This window comes from Mus caroli, chromosome 9, assembly GCF_900094665.2.
Source record: "Mus caroli chromosome 9, CAROLI_EIJ_v1.1, whole genome shotgun sequence".
In the NCBI taxonomy this organism is placed as follows: Eukaryota; Metazoa; Chordata; class Mammalia; order Rodentia; family Muridae; genus Mus; species Mus caroli.
Window position 1 is genome coordinate 18452646 of NC_034578.1, and position 6000 is coordinate 18458645.

At 45.1% G+C, this 6000-nt stretch overlaps 1 protein-coding gene across 7 annotated transcripts in view; it reads left to right on the top strand.

Moving 5' to 3' along the window:
• Positions 1 to 6000, top strand: part of Kiaa0895 (KIAA0895 ortholog) — a 50795-nt gene that overhangs the window by 40476 nt on the left and 4319 nt on the right. For all 7 annotated transcript variants that reach the window (XM_029481777.1, XM_029481775.1, XM_021173170.2 and 4 more), the window contains 2 exons: positions 844 to 1149; positions 5659 to 5756. In XM_029481777.1, the coding sequence (XP_029337637.1) occupies positions 844 to 1149; positions 5659 to 5756 (404 nt within the window). The remainder of the gene's footprint in view (positions 1 to 843; positions 1150 to 5658; positions 5757 to 6000) is intronic.

Genomic DNA, 6000 nt, shown 5'->3' on the forward strand with positions numbered 1-6000 from the left:
TCCAGAATGATGTTCCCAGGATCTGCCTTCAGGGACTCTGATGCTGGTGGAATGGCTGGAATCCCAGTCTGAGATGCCTCCCAGGTGAGCTCACCAGTTGTACTGGCAACACTAAAAGATGTCGTTGGGATCTTTGCATAATCACCCTTAGTCCCGAGTACACACTTGCTGGAAAAGAACCATGAAAGACCTCTCCATTTTTGGCTTTGGGATCTTGGAGATTTGTTTGTTTATCTGTTTGTTTTCTGAGACCAGATCTCATGTAGCCCACATGAACTTAAAAAAATAAATGCTTATTTTTGCTCATGATCTGTAGGTTTCAGCTCCCTGTGGGCCAATGCTACTTACTGCTCTTGAGCCTGGTAAGGCTGCATATCATGGTGGGCTCATGTGGCCACTGAACATGGTCAAAAGAACAGAGAAGACAATGGATAGGGAAGGGTCTCATGGCCCCCTTCTCTACACCCTCACCAGGCCTTATACCTTAAGGGTCCTACCACCTCCCAGGAGCACCAAGTTGGGGACAAGGCTTTAGCCCTTGGAACTCTGAGGAAGAATATTCCAGATGAATGCAAATTTTCTTTGGGAAAGGATCAAAGCAAGAATGTCATTTCTTAGTCAGGCAGTGGTGGACACGCCTTTAATCCTAGCACTTGGGAGGCAGAGGCAGGCAGATTTCTGAGTTCGAGGCCAGCCTGGTCTACAGAGTGAGTTCCAGGACAGCCAGGGCTACACAGAGAAGCCCTGCCATGAAAAACTAAAAACAAAACAAAAAACCAAAAAAAAAAAAAAAAACCAAAAAGGATGTCATTTCTTATCATTTGTACCTTTTCTTCCATGTAGGCACACATTACTTTCGGGGTATTAACAACCTTCAGCAACCGTGGAACAGTTGGATTGGCCGAAAAAAACATGAGCTAAAGCCCAACAACCCAACGGAGGAAGGGCTGGCAAGCATCCACAGTGTCCTGTTCAGAAAAGACCCCTTCCTGTGGAGGGCCGCTCTCCTGTACTACACGGTGTATAAAGCCAGCCACATGTCCTTCTGTGAACTCTTCAAAGACATTGGCAAGTTTGTCAAGGACCCTAATACAAGATGGGACTATTGTGTAAGAGCAAAGAGAGGGTGGACTGACACTTCCGAGCCCGGTAAGTGTCCCTCCATGGTAGGTCTTCGGACTTTTTAGTTGTTAGCTAGTGACTTGGGTCATGTTTTAATCTCTGAATCTGATAATGAAATGTTTGTGACTTGAGGTCATCAAAGGCTCTTGCTGTGGAGCCCCATAGCACACAGCATTATTTTGGCCCAACCCCCTTGAAACAGTTCAGACCAATAGACTCTGGAAAGAGTAAAAGAATGAGCTGGTCAAGGTGATGAGTTTATGTAATCCTGGCACCCAGTAGGTTGGGGCAGAAGGATACAAGTTTGAGGCCAGTTAGCAGGGAAGGCTAGTAAGACTTAGCAGGACAAAGATGCTTGCTTCCATGCCTGATAACCTGAGTTTGATCCCTGAGACTCACATGGTGGAAGGGGAAAGGTGACTCCTGCAAGCTGTCCTCTGACCCTTCCACTTGTAAACTGTGATAAACACACACTCTGAATAAATAAATGTAAAAGTTCTTGTAACTACATAGAATGAACACACAGCATTCTGGATCAATCAGTCGCTGACTAAGCAGTAGCTAATTTTTTTTTTGGGGGGGGTGAATTTCTTTATTTTCTAAGGCTTATTTGTCTTTATTTATGTGTATGTGTGTGCCTTTGAGTTTATGTATGCCTGGTGCCCTTAGGTCAGAGGGTACCAGAGCCCCTAGAAACTGAGTTATAGGCAGGTGTGACCTGCCCCACTGAAACACAGCCTGTGTCCTTTTGGAGAACATTAAGCGCTGTTAACCACTGAGCATCCCCATCCCTCTCCGACTTTAAAGACAGGTTTTTGAGATATTTGAGATAGCATTTGCCTACAGTTAGTTCACCTCTTTAAAATGTGAGCCTCATATTTTTCAGTATTAGCAAGCCATGCAGTCACTACCTCTAATTTCTGAATATCCTGTTTACCAGCCCCACCACCCTTGAGAAACACACATCCATGAAAATTCTTCCCCTGTATCTTCACTCCCTCAGCTTTCAGGAAATACCTTTAGCGGTTTTTACCTTTTGTCTCTGTAGATTTACCTGTTTTGAATATTTCATATTAATAAAATTATATAATTGGCTTCTTCTAACTAGCAGGAATATTTTTTTCAATTTTTTTCTAAAGTGCCCCACTGTTTCGCCCTGGATAACCTGGAACAAACCATGTCGACCATGGTGGCTTCAAACTCCCAGAGATCCCCCTGCCTCTGCCTCTGAGTGCTGAGATGGATATCATCAGAACCCCAGTGGCCAGCAGGACATTTCAGACCCTGCTGTAGCGGCCACGGTTGTTCGTCCTTTGCTGTTGGCTGACTTGGTTCATCAGATGCAGTTAGGCTCCCAGGAGCAATGCTGCTGAGTGTTTGTCAGAGCTCACGTGCAGCGTGTTTTCTTACACTTGACTCTGTGCCCACGAGTGGATGCTTTGGTGGAAGTTTGAAACTGAGTCTCACTTCGTAGCTTAGCCTGACCTGGAGCACACAGGAATCTTCCTGCCTCAGCTTCCTGAGTGCTGGCATTGCAAGCCTAAACCACCATACTCTGCGTAGAGGTAGCACAGGCAAGGGACATAGTGACCGTGCTTAGCTTTTGGGGTGGTGACCACGCTGGCTGTTACATCCCAGTGCTCAGGACTCCTCTCCTCGTCCTTGCCAACATTTGTGATTTTCATTTTTAAATCAGCAATTACTGCTTTCAACAGTACAAAACAGTGTAGCTGTGGGAAGGTGCGCTTTTATAGTTTTGGTTTGCGCTGACTTGATGACTGTGGGTTAGGCATCTCGTAATTTGCTTGGTTGGTGACTGTGTTTCTTTATGAGAACTATCTGCCTGGTTTTACCCAATTTCTTTTTTAAAAAAATATTTATTCATCTTATGTAAGTACACTGTAGCTGCCATCAGACACCCCAGAAGAGGGCATCATATCTTATTACAGATGGTTGTGAGCCACCATGTGGTTGCTGGGATTTGAACTCAGAACCTCTAGAAGAGTAGTCAGTGCTCTTAGCCGCTGAGCCATCTCTCCAGCTCCGTCCCCCCCCCCCCATTTTAATTGTACTATTTACCTTTTTTAAAAAATTGAATCACAAGAGGTCTTTATGTAGATAAAACTCTCTTGTCAGATGTATGATTGACAAATATCTTTCCCGTCCTGTGGAGTGTCTTCTCAGTTTCTGTTGACATTGTCTTTGATGCCATCTACCCTCCCATGCTTGAGATACAAAACTTGGCAAATGTTCTTCAAGCCTAGCCTTCTGTCTGAGGTCTTTTGGTAGCAGGGGAGTGTGACCACTCTATGCTAGCACATGTGCATTGTGTGTGCGGAACTGGACGAGAGATCAACTCCCAGGATTCTTGGTACTACACCTTGGTAGTAGTGGTTTTGTTTGGAGGAGGGTAATTTTATTTATTTTGTGTGTGTGTGCATGTGTGTGTGTGCATATGCGCATGGGTGCAGCATGTTTGTGAGGTTACAGGACAACTTTTTAGAGTCAGGGCTCTCCTTGCACCCTACTGAGGCAGGCCTCCCCTGTCTCTACAGTTACCTGCTCCAGGCTGGCTGGCTCCCCAGGCTTCTCAGTAGACTTGTGTCACACATGCGTTTTATTGCATCTGGCTTTCCCCAGGGGTTTCAGGGATTGCTGTGACTGCTGACTAGCATCCCTAAGAAAGCTAGCAATAATTATCTAGTGTGTGACCACATAGAGAATATTGTCTACTTACATACTACATACTATTTTTTAAAAGCTCAGGCCATGTAGGAGGATTTCTTCATGTTGATTGTGGCTTTTTTTGTTTGAACCCGGGTCTCATATTGTATGCTTGGCTGGCTTGACCCCTGTGTTGAGACTTCCAAGTGCTGGGATTTCAGTGTGAACACTGACCATCCTGGACGGTTTCTGTGTGTGAATGAGTACAAAGGGGACCCCCTTTCAGAGGTTCCTGCTTCTAATCCTGTGCAGTCTTTTGTCAGGGAGCTGGTTGGGTTTATTTGTTTATTTGTTTGTTTGTTTGTTTGTTTGTTTGAGAGACAAGGGCTCTTGATTATGTAGCTCTCTACTATGTAGACCAGGCTGGCCTCAAACTCACAGAGATTTGCTGGTTTCTGCCTCCTAAAGGTCGGGATTAAAGGTGTGTACCACCACACCCAGCAGTTTGTTTGTTTGTTTTGTTTTCTGAGACAAGGTTTGGTGGTCCAGGCTGTCTTTAGACTTACTGTGTACTTCTGATGCTTTTACCCCTACCTCTAGAATACAGATGTGCACCACTATTCCAGGGTTGTGCAGTGCTGGGCTTCCAAGCCAGGGCTCTTGTGTGCTGGGCAAGCCCTGTACCAGCTGAGCTACACACCCATAATGTTAGGCTATGTGTTTTGATTTTGAGACAAGGTCTCACATGGTAACCCTGGCTGACTAGGAACTCCCTGTGTAGATGAATCTGGGCTTACCATTTTTAAACCATTAAACTATAGCTTAGCTGTGCATAGTACACGTGCCTGCAGTCCCACTCTCCAGGAGGCTGAGATGGGAAATAGGTGTGAGTTGAACTCAGGTCTTCATGCTTGAGAGGGAAACAATTCCTGAGCCTGAAACCTAGTCGCAGAGAAACCTCCAATCTGAGGCTGGAGAAATGGCTCAGAGGTTAAGAACACTGACTCTTCTTCCTGAATTCAATTCCCAGCAACCACTTGGTGGCTCATAACCATCTATAAGGAAATCTGGTGCCCTCTTTGGGCCTGCAGGCATACATGCAGGCAGAACACTTTGTACATAATAAATCTTTAAAAACAAAACAAAACAAAAAACAAAATCAACCAAAACAAAATTATATTATTTCACCCAGGATAATCTCCATCTTCAAGATCCTTTTGCCTCAGCCTCCCAGATACTGGGATTGTCCAGAGTCATAATCCTTCCTTACAAAGGAAGTAGGACAGGGCTATTGGTCAGTGCACACCAAGGAAAACTGGACATTCAAAACCCCACATTGCCACATTGCCCTTGTTAAGACCTCCCTCTCACCCAGTCCTCACACACCAAGGATTTACCCTCATGCTCACCTGGGTGTGCGTGGGGTGGTGTTTTTATGTCGTGGACTTTAAGTACCAGTCTTTAATTTGGGGGAAGATGTCATTTTAGTTAAGAAACAGAAGTTAAAGGGAGTTCTTCAGGCAAAGTACTGGGCTCCTGTCCTCTTACTTCCGAGAGCCTCCATTCTAAGTTGTGATGATAACTGAATACAATTATACTTGGGTCAGGCATGGCGGCCCATGCTTTGATCCCAGCGTGAGACAAGGGAGGTGAATCTCTGAGTTCAAAGCTAGCTTAGACTACGTAGTGAGTGCCAGGACAACTAACGCTACACAATGAGTGAGACCCTGTCTCAAATAATAAACACTAGAATGTTTTAAATACAGATTTTGTATCTCTATAAACATTAGATAGTAAACACCGGAGCTGGAAAGGATATTTTAAAATATCCGTCGGAAGAGAAAGGACGTAAGTGTGTTCTGGTTCTTCCAGGGTGCTTCAGTAAGGACCAGGTCTACTTGGATGGAGTCCTCCAAATCCTGCGATTCAGAGAGTCCATAGACTTCCATCTGCTGACTGCCCTGGGCAAGGTGCGTGAACACTGGGCCAGACAGCAGGTCGCCTGCCCGCCAGAGTGTTCGAAAATCTACTCAAGGCTAAGTGTGTTACTTTGTTGCTGTTGGAACAAGTTTCCTTCTGTGATAACAGAAGGAAATGTTCTCTGTGATCAGTAAGAGACCCAGGAATAGACCATTTGGGAACTCCTTCTTTCCTTCCTTCCTTCCTTCCTTCCTTCCTTCCTTCCTTCCTTCCTTCCTTCCTTCCTTCCTTCCT